The sequence below is a fragment of the Anguilla rostrata genome, chromosome 14 (genome assembly GCF_018555375.3).
Source record: "Anguilla rostrata isolate EN2019 chromosome 14, ASM1855537v3, whole genome shotgun sequence".
In the NCBI taxonomy this organism is placed as follows: Eukaryota; Metazoa; Chordata; class Actinopteri; order Anguilliformes; family Anguillidae; genus Anguilla; species Anguilla rostrata.
In genome coordinates this window covers 11,403,440-11,423,259 of record NC_057946.1, presented here as the reverse complement: position 1 = coordinate 11,423,259, position 19,820 = coordinate 11,403,440, and the positions used below count along the sequence as shown (strand labels likewise).

General features: G+C 42.8%; 2 protein-coding genes across 6 annotated transcripts in view; one reads left to right on the top strand and one right to left on the bottom strand.

The window, feature by feature from the left end:
* Window positions 1–4,193: 4,193 nt before the first annotated feature.
* LOC135238978 (uncharacterized) lies at window positions 4,194–8,741 on the top strand. Its single transcript, XM_064307236.1, has 7 exons — window positions 4,194–4,322; window positions 4,662–4,774; window positions 5,554–5,659; window positions 6,418–6,561; window positions 6,987–7,111; window positions 7,865–8,032; window positions 8,554–8,741. The coding sequence occupies exons 1-7, from the start codon at window positions 4,214–4,216 to the stop codon at window positions 8,680–8,682; spliced, it is 894 nt and encodes a 297-aa protein (XP_064163306.1). The 5' UTR covers window positions 4,194–4,213; the 3' UTR covers window positions 8,683–8,741.
* A 1,399-nt stretch (window positions 8,742–10,140) lies between these two features.
* Window positions 10,141–19,820, bottom strand: part of wrn (WRN RecQ like helicase) — a 31,989-nt gene continuing 22,309 nt past the window's right edge. For all 5 annotated transcript variants that reach the window (XM_064307228.1, XM_064307225.1, XM_064307229.1 and 2 more), the window contains 6 exons: window positions 19,643–19,805; window positions 17,989–18,176; window positions 16,202–16,321; window positions 15,730–15,882; window positions 15,392–15,532; window positions 10,141–10,546 (listed from right to left, as the gene is read on the bottom strand). In XM_064307228.1, the coding sequence (XP_064163298.1) occupies window positions 10,424–10,546; window positions 15,392–15,532; window positions 15,730–15,882; window positions 16,202–16,321; window positions 17,989–18,176; window positions 19,643–19,805 (888 nt within the window). In that variant the 3' untranslated portion in view covers window positions 10,141–10,423. The remainder of the gene's footprint in view (window positions 10,547–15,391; window positions 15,533–15,729; window positions 15,883–16,201; window positions 16,322–17,988; window positions 18,177–19,642; window positions 19,806–19,820) is intronic.

The window sequence follows — 19,820 nt, the reverse complement described above, 5'->3', positions numbered from 1 at the left end:
TGGTAATGTGCTAATACTGTCCACGTTTCCCCATCTCATCCGAGGACAGTACATGGATCCTCTTCAAAAAAGGGCAACAGAGATCACAGAAGAGCAAGTAATTCCAGTACACTAGCTCGCAAGTTAATACCACACAGAAATTATCTACTTAAAATGCTATTCATATTGGGCACAAAAACTTATTTATTAATTCATCTACCTTGGCAACATTTCTTATTTTGCTCTTGTCATTTAGCAAATATAATTACAACTTGAAACAAATGTCAAGTGCTTCAGTGCTTTAGAAAAATGTATAAATAACTGAAAATAAAAGTTAGGGAAAAAAGGAAAATTTTGGGCTGTGCACAATTAAATTTGAATAGTAAACCTTTAAACCTAATCCCCTGAATGGCACTGTTCCATGCTGATTTTCTAGCCGGTTTCATTAAATAAGTGCTGATCTGAGATCAGTATGCTGCTGTGGGGATTATGAAGCACTGGTACTTTGTGGAATACATTGTGCTGAATATCCAATGCTGACTGTGGTTCCTTTTTACAGAACTGTACTAAATTGAACATGCGCGTAATATAGAAAAACGCATAAATTAAAAAAAAAAAGCAAAATACTGCTAATATTGTTGATGATGATAATGATGATTGTCCTCTATATTAAAATGAATGTTATCACATCATACTGAGTTTTGAAGAATTGATTTAATGATCTATTGACGAAAGTATTTAACTGCTAAATCCAACTGAGCAGGAATTTCATCAGCAATGCCAAAAACACAACCTTTACTGTCTTCTCTAAAGAGACTGATTGTGAGATTCCTCCTTATTGTTTGTGGAACCTTACACATCGTTCTTATGAGAATGACTGTAAACCTATCAGCCGCCTACACTCTGATCAGAGTTATCCCTTCCTGATGCCTGTGCAAAAGTCTTTCATAGACTGGACACATCTTCAGGAGTCTTAATGCAAATGAAGACATACTCCAGATTGAAGAGTCTAAAGAGGTAGGTTCCTTAATTGGAAATCAATGCCCTGTCCTAGAAGAGAGTGGTTTTCAAGCTTTAAATGCTTAGTCTGTAAAAGAGAACAAAAACTGATTTTGCTGAAGGCACTAACCAATACATAAACAAATGAACATGTTGAAACAATGTCTCATTGCACTGCGAAATTAAAGAGGTATGGTAAGATGGATCATAACTGCTAATTACAAGGCTTTACTTAATGCAGTACATTTTTATGTATTAATTCAATACGACAGTGTGAAAATGCATGAAAACAGTGGCAGATTTAATTTGAGATAAAGGAAAAGGATATTTTTGCATTGTTTCCTTTTTCATTATCATTGAAAGTAACTAATTATTAAATAGTAGAAAAGATGTAGCTTTATCTGCACAAGTTACAATATAAATTATTTTTGCTAAAACTCAGTGTCTTATATTTTGCAGCGCAGAACGCATTTTTCTTTTACTTTCTCATGACTAGGCTCCATGCTCCTGCAATAATAACTTTTCAAATAGCACTTTTTTTATAGCACTGCAAATAAAAATAATGTCGGTGTCAATTTATCAAATTAATCCATCGATCATTATTAAATCATCAACAATAATATCTATTCTCAGATTCACACAGACTGATCTGGAAGCACTGCTACCTTCAAGAAGTAGGAAAACAATAAAAAAGGAAACTCTATAATGTAAAGGATACATAATACACAAGGAACCATTGAGCGTCAAGAATCTATCCAGACTGCTGTGGGCTCAGGCACTGGATTTACTGTGGTGTGGGTAGGTCTGCAGTGGCTCCAGACCAACTGCACTGCACAACAAAAGGTACAATTTGTTTCCTGAGCAAGGTACCCAGCTAATGGAGCTAATCGCACTTGTAAAAGCTATAGAAGGAAATGGTACTTTTGCATCAGATGGTAACATGCTCACTGATGTCACCTAACTGTACTAAATTAGGAAGACACCAAACCTAATTTCTTCAGTAAATATCCAAAGACATGTAAATGCACTTAGACTGTGGTATCTGCTAAATTAATTACTTACAAGAGCCTATCTGTCTTTGTGGATTAGGCAAGAAAATCAATACTTTAACTGTCCACAAAGAACTAGAAAATGTAATTCAATGCAAAAGCAAATACCATTTTCTAGTTCTTACTGGTAAAATATGGTACTGAACTTCTACACTGGAATATGGTTTAGGATTATAATCTTTCCTGTTTTAAAGGAGCACGTAGCAGGTGGAATTAGATCTGTATACAAATTTATGTATGTCACAGTTCCTTGACGAAGATCTCAAAGAGTTTGGCCAAATTCGCATAGCTACTGAAGCCCAGAACTTGAACAAGAGCCTGGTTTATCCTCCAGACCATCAATGCAGGACGCACCATGATTGCCGCCACTTTTACCTCAATCAAAAATTGAATCAAATCTCACAAACAGAAAAATATATTTTAAAAAAAAAATGAATTCAAGATCTGTTGGAATGAATTAATGTGCCCCTTCCTGCAGTGTATTTATGGGAGAATCATAATCTGTTCCTTGTTGCTTCATATTGTTGATGGCTAATTTCAGACACTTGTCTACACAAAAAGACTAGACAAAGGGGCTTAGTGTTTACATGTTAGTGACCTATGTATTGCATACCGGTCCTTTTTGAAATGCATAAGGTTTCATATAATATACTATGAGCAGTGGCATTTGTAAAGTCCCAACGAATATTTAGACACAAACTTTAATAAAATGAATTCATCTTTCAAAATCAGACATACAAAAGGAGAAATTTCAAATGGTCAAAAAATGTAAAAACCATTAATCATACAAAAACCTTTAATAAGCTGAAGGTATGTTGACAGCATAGTCTTGGCAGACATGCCATTAAAATGAGTTAATTCCTACTCTGTTCACTTGGACTTATCTGAAAGAGATTCTATGGTAACTGAACATGACAATTGCAATATTTTATTTCCCTAAACTATATACTGTGGCACTGTCCATTCATAGACACACCCTACAACACAAAGGCTCTCTAGTCTCTCTGGAGACCATAGTCTACCCAGCAACCAACACAGAAAACATTGCAGGAGGAAGCTGTGCAATCACAGATGGTTTCTGAAAGAGAACAGAACACACCTCTCCTGTCCTGCACAGAGGTATGATTTATCAACTTGAAATTTAAAAAATATTGAACACTGGTGACATGAAAGCAAAGTTATATATAGATGATGAATATAACATAAGTGGGTAATGACGGTAAAGTATAATAAACTGAGTGAGTTACAGAAAATACTTAAGTCATCTCATATTATTCATACTTTAGATGAGACATGTTAATATTCAGCCAGAATTTTTGGTGGAAAGCAAGTTCCATCAGAATGATCAATTCATGGCATTTATTTTTTTATATTTTTCTAAATTAAAAAGGCATTGCTTCAGTATATATCTAGCTTTACAAATAGATTCTACGTTTATTAAAAAAAAAAAAAACGTTTCTCTGGATAAAAGTGTATGCTAAATGCCTGTAACATAATAGTATCTTAATATCATTTGTTTGGCAAAAACTATTATCCAGAATGACTTTCATAGTTTCATAGTTCATTGTTTGCCTATTATCTATTTATACTGCTAACAGCAGCACTGACTTTAGGCTATACAGTACACTCAGCTCTCTAACTGCCATGCTATAAGACTGCTTAAGCATCATGATTTATTCATGACTTACTCTACTGCGCTGAAAAAATCAGAGCCACATGAAACCACAGCTACAACAAAGTAACTGAAATACGACTGAATACACTAAGGAATTAACAATACTAAATATAATTTTGCTCCTTCAGTGTAGAACTATCAACCCTCAGGCTCTTAAAGGAACAACTGATTGTCTGTGTAATGAACTCAGTGCTTCATGGTCCCTGATCAACAAACAGGGATTTTCATGAATAGTCTTGTACAGTGAATTGAGCAGTCAAATCATTGATTAGATAACAATTTAGTAGATTTACGCCCACAAAAGTAGAGAGAAGCAACTACATAGCATATGCTCCGGAGTGTTTTGTGAGCAGAATTTAAAAAGCTGCATGCATGCGTGAACTGTCATGTGATGCCCTATAAATTTGTTCGTACAGTACAGTACAGAACAGTAGTGTGAGGCTGTATCCTCCAGTTAGATCACATCCCTGTCTTCATGTGTTGCTCTCTTTCAGTGCAACTTATCCAAACCATGGGTGCTACAGCTAGCTCCTTCTCCAAGAGCGGAGATTACAGAGTCTCTGATTTTACTGATCCATCGCAAACCAACTGGATAACCGCCCACTCAGAAGCATGCATCAGTAAGATGTCCTGACAAATGTGCATTTTTTACACAACATGGTTATACTGCTGGGCTCTGTAAAACAGTTTTTCCGAAAAGCATACTGCAGACCTCCAGGATTTCAGTTTGAGATTCTTGCATTAGGTAGTTAGAAACTCCCATAACTTCACTCCATATATTTCCATTCGACTGTATGCACACCATGAATATGTTTATTTATTGTACTCTTATTTGCCTGTTCTGTGTCATGTTTCACTACACACAGCAGCATTAAGAGGAAAGGGTGTCACCACCGGGCCGTGGATGTAAAGCCGCAGGCCTGTGGGCTAATGGCATACTCACTGCGTTCTCCTCTCAGTGACGGTTCCAGAGGTGCGGAGGTGCTGGCAGCGCTACGAGGAGCTGGGTGTAGATAAAAACGGAAGCGTCCCAAAGCAAAGCCTGATCACCGACCATCCCTTCAGCGCCAAGGTATGGGGTGATCCAAGGACAGGCTCAGAAATCTGCCTCACAACTGCAGCAGGATCGTGGGACAGAACACAGGACAGGGTTTTGAGTTCAAATCCTACGTGGAACACAGTTTGCATCAAAAAATAAATAAATGGTGGAGCAGAGCAACAGGGGCTTAAGTGGCTCAAGTTCTGTGAATGTAAGCTGAGCACTATAGCCCAGACTAGTTAAAGTCTGGAGTGGGCTATAAACCCACTTTAACTGGGGGCTAGCAGCAGTACAAACCATCAGCACCCTGTAACCTACAGGTTACCAGCACCTGTCCATGAGAGATGTGTCCTGTTCTCCTTCAGTGTGCTGCTGTGTGGCTTTGCTCCACAAACATTCACTGTGTCACTGGTGAGTGTATCAGTTGTAGCCGCAGAGCCCACTTAATGGGTGTTATAGTTGAGAAGTGAGAAAATAGCCAGACTGGCACATCCAAATGGGCAAAGCCCAATAACGGAATTCAAATTTTAGCAGTAATTAAATGTAAATGATGTAGTCCCTACCAATACTGTTAAAAGGCCTACTGAACACATGCATCGACACACCGTAAAACACCCACACAGCTCAGTGTTCATAGCAGCTGTACTTCTCCCAGATGATATAACATTGGTTGAAAACTACCATTCTATTGGACATGGCTGCTATCCTTGTATTCAAAGGATCTTTGTGGTTTCCATTACTTGATACAGCACATATGTCCTTTGCTCTGTGTGTGTGTGTGTGTGTGTGTTTGTACGTGTGTGTGAATGCAGCTGGTACAGCAGTTCCCTGTCTCCGGGGATGATCTGGTGTCTTTCCAGACGTACTGCAGTGCTGTCAACTGGCTGGCCAAGTCCACAGTGAATGATAAGCTCAGAGGTAAAATGTCTCATAAACTACTCATGACACAAACCATTCAGAACATCCCATAACTGCCTGTAGGGAATCACTAAGGATGGTAATGGACTAAGTGACATGTGAAATATATGCCACATCAGAAAACAGAGTTATGCCATTAAACACAGCTACGACAATCTTTCCATTTAGACAAATTCAGTCATTTATTCTCATATAAATTAATGGCCAAGGGTGAGCAGAGAAACGTGCTGGAGGGTGTGTCTTTTAAACACAGGAAAACAACCAATCTAATAAATGACCATCGATTTTGTGTTTGTCTATCAGTCTTACGTTTTACCACTGCTAAACTGTATAGTAGGGATATCTTGGTGTACGCCCGAAGAATATGTTTAGTTTATCTCAACATGTTAGAAATGAAGAGCTTTGCCTTTAAAATATATATAGATCAATCCTTTATATCTATTCCAAGTCCTTTTAACAAGAAAAGAGATGTAGCTGGTCTGATTCTGAACACACCCTTCTTTCTAAAAAAGAAAATGGGAGCCTGCCCCAGCGCAGCACGCTTTCTCCTGGAGAGCATGCAGCCCCTCCACCGTACGGATTAAGCCGGTCAGCATCACCAGGAATCAGCTTAGGGCGGCGGCTGCCAGACATGCAGGGAGACGCGTTCGACTCGTTCACAGCCGAGAGGATCACCTCGGGCTGGGCGCTCGGCGCCGGGCGGCTGAGGAGCCTGCCGGCTTGCGGCCTCATGACCGCGGCCGTGCGCTTCGTTACAGGCCTGTACCGGACGCTGTCCCGCTCCCGCCTGGACCAGGAGGCCCTGCGGGGGGTGTTGTCCGCCCTGTACCCCCGGGACCCTCCGGAGGACGTCGGACGCCTGGCCGGCTTCATCGTGGCGGAGATCGACCTGAAGAAACAAGGTAGTGGGACACTCAGCCACAACCCGTTAGCTATCGACGGAACAGCCGTTACTGAGAAAACCTGTGGAAAAACAAAAAAAAAATAAAGAAAGAATGAGGCTAACCAGAACTGCCGTCTACATGTGAGGAGTCCTGAAATGTGTATAAAAAGTGCCGTAGAAAACGTAGAGGTAGGAAATCTCCCCAGCGGAACAGACTCCCCAGCGGATACAGACAAACCAAGGAGGTTTGCAGCTGGAGGATTTACTGGGATTCCATTTGAGGGCTGGGGGAGCCCCCCGGAGCTGCAGAAAGGAGCTCCCCGTGTAATTTAACAGCCCAGTCTCCTCAGCCGTGTGACACGACCTCCCCGTTTGATTGAGCCATAAACAGTCCCCTGTCTCTATAAAACACACTTCTTTTATTGACTGCGCTTTGCTCTTTAGGGTTTATTGACGAGACCCAGTTTATCTCGTGGATGCACAGGCTGCCCACGGAGACCCTAGAATCACTGCTGCGCTTCTCCGCACCGCCTGATGGGATAGAGGAGCCGTCGTCGCCCAGGGGAGACGTAGGTTACTTATGAGGAGAAGCTGCTGACTGAGCTCTTTAGACACACAGTGAAGGGGAAGTCCACAGGGTGACCTCACGGTTTCCTCTATCCATACCGCTCCCGGAAATCTGCAGTCCTCATCCTTGGGTCTCTTTGTTATTGCAAGAAAACTGTTTTTTTATTTATTTATTTTTTTTTAAATTAGATCTACACTGCTATCCAAACTGATTTCCTGTACCTAGCAGATAAAGCATACATTCACAGCACACCTTCCATACAAAAGTGCATGATTTCACAGGCACACATTATAATGTACTGTTACGTTGTCAACAATTCATCAGTGAATGACAGCAATAGTCTAGTAACTATTTAAAAATACATTTTGAAATCAAGACTAGATTACAAACCAATTCATGATGTGCTTTTTCCTGAAGGTTAACAATGCTTTTTCCATCAGACGATAATTTTGCATAGTCTCTGGACTTTAGTCTCTGGAAGGTTTTTGGTTATGCCTTTAACCCTTTAAGGTGCAAAATCACAAATGTGATTAGAATGTTCTTAACTGAACATTCTAATGCTAATGTAATAATCACTGCTAGCAATTGAAAGTAATGGAGTTCTAGAACACTGACTTAGAATTTTGAAAAAAACCCTTCTAAGGATTAATTGAGATGTCGCGAGGCCAGATCTCCTTGGCAATAAATTCTTTAAGTGGGACTTTCCCAGCAAAATCAAGGTTTAAACAAATAACAAATACATTGTTCATTGCAGCTTCCTCGGGAGGTTGCTTCTGAAGAATCAATGGATGCACAGTTTCATTTGATCGCCATGGAGATGGCCAAGCGGAAGAGAGACTGGAGGCTCCTGGCTAACTGCCTTGGTTTCCTGGAGAGGGAATGCAGAAGCTTTGAGAGAGAGCACAAAGGGCTAGAGAAACAGGTAGGAATGCACATCACATCACATTCCTATCATGTCACTGACTCTGTAAATTGCACGAGTGCAGTAATCCAAACATTAATTTGGTTCAGAGGAAAACACAGGATACACAGAGTTATCACCATAAGATCTGCACTCTGTAAAGGCAGATTGAGTTCAGTGCTGTGCAGTTTAGAATGACCCCTTCTTTGTGTTTACAGTACATTGAAAAATGCTTGGAAAAGCCATTATTGGTGGATTGCAAGACAGAAAATTATCTTTAATGTTGTATTTACCTTAAGGGGTAACAGTCCACCATTTACTTCTGTGGAAGATTGAGTCTGTACAACCAAAGATGGATGGAGTCATCACACACAATCAGTGACTTTCAGCTGATTTTGAACCAATTATTTTCCAATTATGCTGTGGAGAGCAACATATTTTGTTTGCTTGAAATAGGTCAGTGATTGACAGCTCAGTGCAGCTTCACCCATTATGGAGTTCCTGAAAGCTCACTTTCCCAACCCTTCTACCTGCACACCCAGGTCCTGGCGATCCTCCAACAGTGGCGACGTGGAGCAGAGGAACTAAACGCAGCCGAGGAACTCCAGGATGCACTGAGAGACAGCGGCAACACAGACATAAAAAACGTGGTCTTCAGGCTCAGTTTCTGACTGAATAACGTACATAACGGATCAACGATATTTTTCAATTTGTACACAACCAAACTTAAATGAAGTGGCTTTCCTGAGAACATGTACTGTCAACCTTCTCCAAACATTAATTACCAATTCAATTCTTGGTTAGAAAAACAAAAAATTGACACATTAAATAAAACGCTCTATTCTTACTGTAGCATGTTCATGCTTTTTGTCACCAGCAATTCTCTTTCGTCCAGTCTGTGCCCACCACAATCAAACCCAGTGAAGTAGATGGGCAGCTGCAATCCACTTGGGCTCCATGGGCAAGGGAATGCTGTAAGTCAAATGCTGTCAGTGTGATTAAGCCAAAAAAGTGGACTGTCACACAGTACCTTTAAAATCTCTTGAGCCACCATGTTGCCATTAGGCTACATGCTTTATCACTGTGTAGAGAAAATCCCTCAAGATGTTTTTATAAAATGTTTAGGCCAAAAGTCTATATGCATTCAAATCTGGCTATTAGACGTTATTGGATCTCCATATTTGAGAGGTCAACATTAAACACAAAAACCAGTCAACTTTAAAATCCCTCAACTCTTTGAGGGAATGAGGTGATAACTGCGACTGTCTGACTAGGACTGCCAAATCTGGCAACCCTGAATATGAACCCCCCCAGGGTTGTTCTACAGAATCAGAGGCGGTGGACTGCAATCCAGACAGACCCAGGCCATGTCACCTGGAGGTCAACCGTCACACTTCATCAAACCCAGGGGCTCTCCTGCCCTGTGTCCAATAAAGACCCAGCAGTTTACACAAGCGTGAAAACACAAGCCAACCAATGGCGAATCACGTGTTTCAACACAGCCACTTCTTATTTATGCACCTGCCCACCCCCCCCCACATGCCATCCAGCTGTCAATAGATTTCCATGGCCCACAAATGGACACCCCAAAATATACCGTGTGAAATGCACAAAACGTGCTACAAAATCAATTTATGTATTATGTTCAACTGTCTTCATAAAAAAATCATTACATGCAAATAAAATTAAAGCATCCAAATTTGTGATTTTTTAAAACTTTTTTTAAAAACTTTTAACCTAAAGGGTAACTACTGTCGGTCTTATTTGCGCTAGCAATCGCTATGGTTACTGTAAAAGGTGTACTAGCGTGCAAATCCTTGCCTTCACTTCCAGGAGCTCAATTCCCACCCGGATAAGACAATATCTGTGACAAATAATCTGAAGAGTCAGACTTAATCTTTTAGGAAATGAGTGTCTGCGGAGGGGGATTACAGTATGCACGCCGGAATTAAATCTACACAACGCAGGGAAAAAGCCATAATTTCCTGATCGGTTTAATTAAAATGTCATCCTTCGCAACACTGCAGCTTACAAGGTTTAAAGGGCAGCAGCTCAGACACTGATATGAAGATTTCTCCACCGACAGGGCACCAAGATACACGCAATAACCAACGCACTTTAAACTGTGGTCAATCAATAACGTACTTTTTATTAATTTACAAAAAAATAAGGAATCTGAAACTTCCTTTTAGAAATGTACAAAAGATTTGATACGTATTTAAAATAGCAGCATTAGTGAAGTATTAGGATGGATATTTGAAATCACATTCATTTTGTTGCCTCAAGACAAAGAGTCAAACTTTTTATGAAAACAACCAAAATGTGGCATTGTGTGACAAAACCAGAAGACTGTACAAAATGGATGTCTCATTTTTATCTGTATCATTTGCAGAAGAGTGATTTTTTAAGGGGTCAAAGGAAAAGGCCTTTTTTCTTCTTGGCTTTTTTGGAGCCAGTAGAGGTGGAGGAAGAGACTGAGCCTCTCGGAAGCTCCGCCCATTCCGGTAATTTCCTTTTCACCGGTTGGTTCACACTCTGTAAGGAGACAAACAATAAATCATCCAGCTTCTCGTAATTTCAATTCCTGTGTTCTCTCCTGCTCCCAGACTACCTTAAAAACAGACTTCCCACATAAATTATGTCACTTAAGCTCGAGACACTTTTATGATTTCATTAACATACAGGGCACCGGGCGGGGTAGTTGGCATAAAAACTGCTGTTTTATGCAGTTTCATAAAACTGAAGGTAATTCTTAAAATGCACACCAAACACATACTATAAATGAAAATCATACTTTGTCATCAACAAAAAATGGGTGTAGCTTGTAAGTCACAGCAGTAAGGCGATGTGTACATTCCTCTCTGCAACTAAAAAGGGATGGTAAGCTCTGGCCAGGATTATAGAAGGGGGCTCTCCATGAGATAAGCAGTCTGACCTTCCTGACCTATTGACAGTGTGCTGCCATGTAAACAGAGTGGCAGCGCTATTACTGAAAAGCCCAGAGCTTATCAGTGACATCAACACTGGAGTGCTCCCCAGCAGACACGCAACCTTCTGTCAGATGACCCCTTCTCTTCCCAAGGATGTCTGGGAAAGATTCGCCGTTCAAACAAGAACCAAAGCAACACTATACGCCCACTGTCCTAGTAGGGTCATTTTATTCAATTTTATTTAAAAAATAAAATCAATTTTTTTCATAGCTAAAACCATGTCCAAAAAAAAAAACTTGCTATAAAACATTCTTAATAGCAGATGTTGCAACTGATGTGATCCATTGTTACCTTGTGCTTTAGCGTTGGAAGGTTAATGTTGGATTGTTACTAAATCCCAGTTGATTGAGTAAAAGTTACGTAATCCCTACGCACAGTGAACGCAGTTTACAGCAGTCTGACAACATCCCGTGCGGATTTAAACCCGCAGCCCCGCCGGATTCGGTGTCGAGTGCTAGGTGCAGCCCCCTTGGAGGAGGACCAGGACAGAGGGAATATCCTCAGATACCCCAGCGAGACTGCACTGCACCACGAGCCTCACCGCCAGGTCACAGTGTCCAGACCCGGCCTAAGCCTGTCACACAAACAGACAGACTTCGGCATCGATACAGGAAACCTGCGCCGTCTCCATCCGATTACCATCAATCGCAATTCCACGTAAGCCATTTATCTGCTCCTCCAAATTTCATTTCCTCAGGACGAGCGATTTTTTCCCTTTCCCTCTCTCCCGCAATCTATTTGTTGTTAAATCTTTCGTGACCTACCCAGTTACACCCAAGGGAGCGGAAAGGGATCTCTATTTTTATCTATTTAGCGGGGGCACTAATGCAAACACATTGATCGACGCGGCCTTCTGTGAATAGGAAGCTGGAGTACTAAAAATACATACAATCTCAGATGGTCTAATGTAGACACCGGCCCTCATACTTTGTTAAACAATATGAACAAATGTAGAACGATCACAGGATTAATTCAATCACAATAAGAATGACTGAATACAAAACAAATATCTGCGATTATGGGACAGTGTAAATAAAAAAAAACATCTAATTTAATTTATTTATTAATCATGAATTTTAATTTATTAATTCACCTTTAACCTCCCACATTCCGTACAACCTGTATTGCGCCCAGTGTTCATAGAGAAGTATTTATTATTTTGTTTTAAAACTTTTATTGAAATACTACACTAAGTAGATAAACTGAGGAAATATTTGGAGAGTAATTAAAAAGAAAATATATGCAAATTAAGACTGCTCTTGCCATGCCATTTGAACAATCAGCCCTGGGTCACTGAAACAGAACTCGTGTGAGAGTTTGTGTGCAGATGTATTCCCAGAGAGCTCAATGGCCACACATGAGAGCTCCCCTCTTTAACAACTGGCTCACTGCTGGCCAAGTGCGTAATTTATGGGGGACAGGGTGGTTATAACCCTCCCAATATTACAAAACAGCCCAAATAACCCCCCAATAATATAGCATAAAAACGACAATGCCAACTATACTGCCCCCCCTAGAGGGTCACAGTTCTTCGGGTCTACGCATTTCAACCCCCCCAATTTTCAAACTGGAATTACACCCTTGCCACGGGCCCAGTGAAACCTGCAGCAGGCATGGCCACCGCTTGCCTGTCCTGCACTTCTTCATCATCATCATCAATCCACGGGCAAAAGACAAGCAGCCAGAGGGAAGCATGGGGCCAATCTCAACATACTGTATGTATATATATATATATATGTACACATGTACGTCCCCCTTATGTTACAGCTCTGGCATTTTGCAACCCTATAAGAAACCAGCACAACGGGTCCGTGTTGTTTAAAGACGGGATGGCATTCCTCTTGGAGGCCACGGTCCTGGACAATGGACGGAAACCTGTGTCAGTCCAGAGTAACGGCACCCCGCGAGGGGGGGGGGAGAAAGGGCCGGCCGGGCTCCTCCTGATGAATCGTTAAAGTGTCAAAGGTCGTGCTTCTTTGCGGCGCTCTTTGTGTGTGTGTCGTGACCTTTGGCTCGTCCTAATCCTTTCTGGGGATCGATCCCCGGGGGGCTGCTGCCGCCCCCTCTAACGAGATGAGCGCGCTGGCTTAGTCAGGGGCGCTGACATCCACCTGACCCCCGCTCCGTCTGCCATGCATGACCCCCCCCCCCCAATCCAGCCCAGGAAACCGAGCCCCTACGGAGCTCCTAAACTCATATCTGCCAACCAGTACGGCCCACAAGGAGCAGTGAGGCTATTCAAAAAGAACACCAGGATTCCATCAAAATAAGGTCATTCGTCCCGTTTGCTTCATTTGTTTGTTTAAGAAATAAAACGTGTTTGGATTTTAGCACTGAATATAGAAGCAAACTAACAATCCTCATTGGCCTCGAAAAACAAATTGCAAAGCGATGCTAACTGAAGATATTTTGACCACCAACATTTATCCTGTCTTCAGAAATGGTGTTAGGTGATTCCAATTCACTTGTTAAAAAAAAATCAACATCAGGCAATTTCTAATTTACAGTAGCCAGCGGCATTTCATTTCTTTTTCTTTTTCCTGTGGGAGCACTCTAAAGGTACAGAAACACCTCTGAGAAGAGCACAGGATGGTTTAGTCCTCTTTTTACTGTCGACCCCTCTGCCTGATTTCAGGCTGCTGTGCACCCGATGAGACCAGCTTGGAGGGTCCGTTAGAAGGTGCAATTAAGGCAACATGCTTCAATGAGCCTGGTCCAGTCAAACTAGCATGTCTTGCATACGCACAAACGTAGCATATGTGGCAATTCCCAGTTTTAACCAGGAATCAGGAACCAAATATCTTCAGATAAAATGTCATTGTTGCAAAAGACTGAAGAGGTATGGCAACCAACTGATACTTACTCATTATTAAACTGCAGTTAGGTTCCTTACTGTTCTCACACTGGTCATATTGTACTTATACTTACACTTGTGCTAAAAAAGATTAGCCCGCACTGGACTTCAGCGAGGCCCATACTTGACATTGGCAATCCATACTCTATACTCTTAACACAAATGCACCATCAGCTGATTGACCGAAATTTACACTCAAGCTAGCACTTAATCAATGGATCTAATTGAGTCAATCAGACCGGAGTTGGAACAGAGCCCATAAATCCAAGAAACGCTACGATACACAATACAGAACTCAAGAGACTGAATGTACAACGCGCGTGTTGAGGATGCAGCAGTGACATCATCCGGGATGTCTTTGTTCCCCTGCCCTATGACTGGGGGAGCTATTAATATGTCTCACGACCGTTAAGACAAAATCTGGCTCTGATATTTCAAAACTACCAAAGGAGCGTGCCACACTGATCTAACTCTTACCTTTATTGTTTTAATGGAATGAAACTTCCGTCGTGTTTTCCTCTCGTCTGCCGCTCATACAGTTAACACTGGACAAGAGCTCACAGGTACCTACAGTCCCGTCCGACCAACAATTAAGTCTTTCAGGCTTTAAGAGATTTATGTCTGTTTTAACAAGGGGGTGGGGCTGGCCTGATTAAAAAGGCAATTAATTCTCTCATCAACGTTCCTTTAAAAGTGTCCCGTGTTGTTTTTCTAAATTTATCTGCCTAAGCGCTCTTGACTCAGCGCTCCACCGATGTCGGCGCGAAGGCGAATCCCAGCCCGCGGGCTCCGGAGCACAAATCAGCGCTGGGTGAAAGAGCTGGAGGAAGCTGCGGAAAGGTCCGGAAGGACGGCTGCTAAGTGCCCGTCAGGCACTTTGCGCTTTTCCCAGGCTCGCCAAAAGGCTTACTTCGTACTTTTTTTATCCCCCCCCTTTTTTTTTTTAATTTTAAGAGACTGATCTATTCTGGGGGTTTATTGAGAGCTGCACTCTAAGTGGCAGGAATCTGGGACCGGTTATTAATTGGTGTCGGAAAGATGCAGATCAGCACCACAAAAACAGTGACCAGGGTCAGCCTTGAAACTACACGCATATTTATTGGAGTTCCGTACACGCTGGCCTCGTATGTTCTTGGTGCTCCTGTTCTATTTATATGGAATTTGTATGGATTTATGTGAATATTCCTTTTTCATTATTAAGTCCTAGCAAGCTTGTGGAGGTTGACGTGAGGTAAATGGTAAATGGACTGCATTTATATAGCACTTTTATCCAAAGCGCTTTTCAATTGATGCCTCACATACACCCTTTTCACACACACACTCACATGCCAACGGTGAAAGGCTGCCATGCAAGGTACCAATCAGCTCGTTAGGAGCAATTAGGGGTTAGGAGTCTTGCTCAGGGACACTTCAACACGCCCAGGGCGGGGGATCCAACCGGCAATCCTCCGACTGCCAGACAACCGCTCTTACCTCCTGAGCTATGTCGCCCCAGATAAACAACACCGACTTTGTTAGAGTTTTGTGGACAAATACCTGTGGAGGCGAAACGCTGAAGAGATTCTTCGTGTCTTGATCAAGCTCATCCTCGTTCCATGAGGCCAGCGCTATGGCACAGGGCATTGCAGCAGGAACCACCTCTGAACTGCAGGGGGCAGCACTGGCTTTGACGCCAGCCTTGTGACAGAGAGAAAGGGGGGTGACTTTTCAAATAACTAACGAAATCACATGACTTGCTGTAGGCAAGTCTCAAAAGGACACGGGGGTGTCCTCCAGTTATTTTCAGTAATGGCCCACCTGAGAATCAGAGATGAATGGCAAGCCCTGCTCCTTAACCATGCGGCCAGTATAACACTCTTCAGTTATTTAAATACCTGTGAAGTGGAACTTCTCAATCCACTGCGTGTGTCTGTAACCAGTTCCTTGGTGCTTGAGACCAGTTCTATGCCACTAGCGTGGACTGAGGGTTTCGTGGCAATTACAGCCTCTGAACTGCAGGGGGCAGTGCTGGCCTTGATGCCAAACCGCTTCGATGAAAAAAGAGAGAGAAAAAGAAAAAGCAAAGAATAACACATTTAAATTCAAATACATTTTCTCAAGAGACAGAACTAAATCTGTGTTATCTGTAAAAAAAAATATGGACTTTCTACATTCATAACATCCAAATACATTACACACATGAAGTGAAATAATTTAATCTCTCGATGTTGAAGTTTCTGTAAGGGACGCAGTACGTCTTAACTTCCTCCACAACGAAAAGGACCCCCCACGCCGCAAATTGATTGGCCTATGTGATCTCATCTGCGAGGGGAGGTAATCGCTGTGGATTGTGGGATTGAGGATTACCTTCGGCATGGGAATCGGAGAGAAAAGCTGATCCTCCATCATTTCAATCCTGTCTGAGTCTCGACTCGTCTGCTTCTTGAAGGAAAAGGCAGGTTGTGCGTCCCTCCTCACAGGCTTGTCCTGAAAAGGAAACCCCAATTCTGTGTGAACCCTCAGCATAGCAGAACGCGCACCCTCCGGCAGGGAAAGGGGCCAGGCCAGGGCTGGTGACCCGCGGGAGGAACCCCGGTTAGCACCCTTATTTAACACCTGAACCAAAGCGCGGTGCCTACAAGGTCACACAGGGTGTCAAGTGCACAAATCCGGCCACACATTAAGCCGAGAGTGAGACAGCGCCAGTCAAGGGGGGACTTTACACAACAGAAAAGCAGTCAGATAAGACTGGCTTCTGGAGAACCAGGTGAAAAGAGTATCTTACACAAACAAAGTCCTTTAGATACAGAGCAACAATTCTGGACTGTGTCTTGCTGCACAGACTTGAGGAAAATAGGCCTACAGTAATCTGTAAAAGACAATGCACCAGATGACTGTTGGGCAAAGCTTGTTCGCTGTGAATGCAGGTTCTCTGAGGTGAGCAGCAGAGAAACTGGAAAGCCATGCAGATTTAAACCACTCCCGACCAGTCATATTTCTCACAAGTGCTCATTTCACAAAAGCAGCACACCTCTTTAACAAAAATAAAAACGATCATTAAACAGACCACACTTTATCCATAAACAACATGTCTGTGGGGTTTCTGATCACTGTGCAAAAGAAACTGAATGAAAATGAAGCGGAGAAAACACAACTGAATTTATATAACACGGCACGTGTATGATCTACTCTGCTGAAGTGCATAAAAGAATAATAGCGCAGCACTAAACAATACTAGCCGAGAAATATCTTCACGGCTGGCTGATAGCAACGCAACACACAACGCTTCACATGCAAACACAATTAGGGCACAATTCAGCACAAAAGAGCCACTGTGCTACACACGTGTTAAGAGCAGGGTCAAAGCTGTCACACTCCAAAAGTGGGAGGGGCAAATGATCGATAAGATTCATTATTAATGAGGCCTTGCAGGCCAGTGCTGTCAGGCCTGATAAACGACCAGGCATTGGGCTTGGACAGCAGTGTGTAGGGGCTACAGTTGTACTTGAAAGACAGAATCAGCAATGAGCATTTTTATGGAAAACCAATTTTTTTTTTTTTTTTTTTAAATCAGTGCTGTCGTTTTAACCAAATGGAGTTATGCTGCCCTCTGTTGGTGACTGACAGACATTGACTTCAGACATCAGCAGTGTGAGTGAAATGTATTTTTCCTTTTGTTTTATGTACATGTTGTATTTTAACAATGATGCCAATAAATCTTGTAGCTGTCAAATCAAAATGTCTGGAATAGTTCATTTCTGCTTTCTCTGCACAGTATCAGATGTGTAAATAACAAGCCCTTCTGGTCAGAAATGTGCACACAGTTGAAAGTGAACAAGCTCAATTGTCCAGATTTCAATAGCCACACTGCAACAGCACAGTACTCTGAGCATCTTACATGTAAATCTAATGACTGCAATGAAGACAGACTGCAGAAAATTCTCAAACGAAAGTAAGTGATGTCAATAAAGATGTATGTTTCGAACACATTTGCAATTGCAACTGTAACATCATAAAATAGTAAATGGATGCTGGACAGAAGAACATGTTATTTCACAGGAAGTTGAAAACAGACAAAGGAAGACAAACCCTGTGGAAAAACTTAGCAGTGATTGTTTGAGCCTGAGCAATGGTAGCATGGAGATGAGACTGACCTCCGGCTCGATCCAGGCCAGCTCCTCCTGCTTGCTCACGGCCGGCTGAGACTGGCGAGCGCTGGACGGGGCGACGGGGCTCGTATTGGGAACCCCCGCCCTCTCCAACTCCATCACAGTCAGCTGGACGAGGAAGGTGCTGATGTGTTCTGGGACCAGGGCACGGACGGCCTTTATACCGCTGAAGTCTGGGAAAAGGCGGGAGAAGCAGTTTATGAATCAATGTGAACAATGCTACTTATATGCAGAGAGAGCGGTGCGTTTCGCTGAAAAGGCGAAGAAAAAAAAAACAAAGACTAAATGACGAGAAATAACAGTAACAGCAGAATTTCTATCGATAACATCGAGTGACTGGCTAATCCTCCGCTACCCCTTTCATTTTACTTTAACTGCACGGGCGCAGCAGCACAGCGCCGGGCCCACAGTGAGCTTCTGTCTCAGCGCAGCATGGCGGGAGGGGGCGGAGCTCCAGGTAAGGACCGCGCCCGCGCTCCTCTGACACCTGGACCCGAGGGCCCCGCCCCTCACACAGAGCGCGCTCAGATCTCATCACAGCGGCGGGAGCACAAGACTAAAACTTGCTTTCTTTAGGCACAGTTTTGTGCTGACGCCCTGGTATTTCTGTGGGGTGGGGGGGAGAACAAAACGCATTCATGCACTGACGATGGCTGGAGCTCAAGCTGGGAAGTACAGGGCAGGATTACAGGGAACAGAATGTGCAATATGCTACTTTGCATTCTTAGCATTGCCTCAGCCTGAACCACAGCCAATGCAGACAGACTGTGCACACATTCAGAATATCACATTTTGGTACAATCAATGAACAACTGCATAAATGTCTATGAAGTACATTCCCTTCCTTTGTATAAATTCATTCCTGCTTAGTTAATTACCCATGGACATGGAATTTTTAATTACTCTGTTTACATTCTCATTGTACACACTTACATAGCTAAATGGAGAATGACGGCTTAATGTGGAAATACAAAGACAGCAATTAGGGGAAAGGGAGAACAACCTGACGTCAACCCATAGAAGAAACCCCCATGAAGCCTGTCAGTTATATCCTAATCAGGGCACTGCTGTTCACTCAACACGCTAGACGGTAGCGCCTGCTGGTAGAGCACAATTACAACAAGAGCAATAAATTAATCTCATCAGTGTAATCACAGGCAACAATTTGGCTAAGTCTGATTAAGCACTTTAATCTGTACCAGTAGACTCGTTCGTAAAATGAAGTGCAATTGCTGACTGTCTCTTTTAGAAATGATTTTAGCTGCCTCAGAGCTATTCTGTCCCAAGCTAACCCCTGGCGTCGTACGAGAATCTACGTGCAGCAGACAGATAAAAGGCTCCAAGAGAGACTCTCCATCAATATATCCAACAAATTCGTTCAAACAGGTGTTGATTTTTAACATTTGACGTTTTAAAAAATGCGTTCTCCGATTTGGAGTTTGTAGGACTAATAGTAAGGCCCTCATGGAAAGACCCTCTGGCCTTTCCCTGTCCACTGATACCCTAACACCCTGCTGACTGAATGAAGGAACGATCGATCATGGGCTGTAGAGCCCTTCAGGGTAAGTACGATCAGTTCATTAGCTGGATGCCACACCGGTGAGCCCCCTGTAGTGAGTACATGAGTGAAAGCGTGTACCAGAGCTGACAGCATGTCCTTTGATGGCGCTGGTGATGGCGTGGCGGATGGGGGGGGTCAGACCGGCCCGCTCCATGTCCAGTGGGAGGTTGGCCCGCCGAGCCTGAAGCAGGTGGGACTCCACCACAGCAAGAGGCAGACTGCGGCTGTCTGACACCAGTCTCTGTAGACACACGCA

Bases quoted from the DNA above. Each gene is read 5' to 3' on its own strand.
- LOC135238978 (XM_064307236.1), top strand. From the start codon at position 4,214: ATGGGTGCTACAGCTAGCTCCTTCTCCAAGAGCGGAGATTACAGAGTC. The intron at 5,660-6,417 runs GTAAAATGTCTC...GCTTCGTTACAG, and splicing joins AGTGAATGATAAGCTCAGAG to GCCTGTACCGGACGCTGTCC. The intron at 7,112-7,864 runs GTAGGTTACTTA...TGTTCATTGCAG, and splicing joins CGTCGTCGCCCAGGGGAGAC to CTTCCTCGGGAGGTTGCTTC.